The following is a 1,012-nucleotide window of genomic DNA, read 5'->3' as shown; positions in this document are numbered from 1 at the left end:
CAAATTAGAAAGAAAGAAAGAAACTTTGTTTTCAGTACACTCAAGTGGGAGTTTTATTTTGAAGCTTTCGACAAAACCGGAAATGCATTGCTAACTTCTTGTGGCGGCAGAAGACAGCGCGAATTCTGGAGTATGGTGTTGCCTTTCAGGAGTTTATGTTCCTGTACCCTGATCGATAAAACTATGGAAAGTCTCCACTCTTCCTGAACGATAATGTCCACGGTCACAGTGCAGCTGGGTCAGTGCGGTAACCAGGTGGGTCACGAGCTGTTTGACATCATCTGCAGCGATGCTCAGGAGGGACAGAGGAAGGTGTACACGACAGCCAGCTGTGAGCGCTTCTTTCACCAAACCACGGACGGAGGTAACACACCTGGATGACGTAAGTGTGCCGCCTGTCCTGTCTGTACTGCACACCTGTTAACCTGTCCTGTCTCCCTGTCTAAAACTAGACCTTATAGCCAGGGCGGTGCTGATTGACATGGAGCCAAAAGTGATCAACCAGAGTATCAGCAGGGCTGCAAGATCTGGCAGGTGGAGGTACGGAGAGACTGCACACTTCAGCCAGAAGCAGGGCTCTGGGAACAACTGGGCTAATGGGTGAGGACTTATTTCATCACTTAATCTGTAAAATATATCAAAAACTAATCACTGTTAATTAAAAAAAATCATCATTCCCAACTGAAGGCCCACTTAGGGACTGTTTGTCAATTATAAGAAGGGAGGGGGTGGTGCAAAATGGAAGGAGGCATTTCAGATAGTTTCCTCAGCAGATAGACTTTTTTGGTTTTATTTGGATTTGGGGGACTTTCAACTTTAGATGGTCATACCTGCAGGACCTCCAAAGTGGGTATGTGTTCATGTACCCAGTATTTCAAAAAAGCAACAATGCAGCAATGGGTCGAGACTGGAATCAAACCTGCGGTCGCTGTGGCGAGGATACAACCTCTGTATGTGGGGCGCTACTCTATCCACTGAGCCACTACGTGCCCCTCAGCTCTGAAATTTAGCA

The 1,012-nt window shown here is 46.8% G+C and overlaps 1 protein-coding gene across 1 annotated transcript; it reads left to right on the top strand.

Moving 5' to 3' along the window:
* Nucleotides 1-213: 213 nt before the first annotated feature.
* Nucleotides 214-600, top strand: LOC121940063 (tubulin delta chain-like; the record flags this gene model as incomplete). The annotated part of the gene is made up of 2 exons (XM_042482933.1): nucleotides 214-364; nucleotides 453-600. Coding segments are annotated over exons 1-2 (299 nt in total), but the record flags the coding sequence as incomplete, so codon positions are not given.
* Between the last annotated feature and the right edge of the window lie 412 nt (nucleotides 601-1,012).

This window comes from Plectropomus leopardus, unplaced genomic scaffold (assembly GCF_008729295.1).
Source record: "Plectropomus leopardus isolate mb unplaced genomic scaffold, YSFRI_Pleo_2.0 unplaced_scaffold7328, whole genome shotgun sequence".
Lineage (NCBI taxonomy): Eukaryota > Metazoa > Chordata > Actinopteri > Perciformes > Serranidae > Plectropomus > Plectropomus leopardus.
This window is presented reverse-complemented; position numbering and strand designations above follow the sequence as displayed.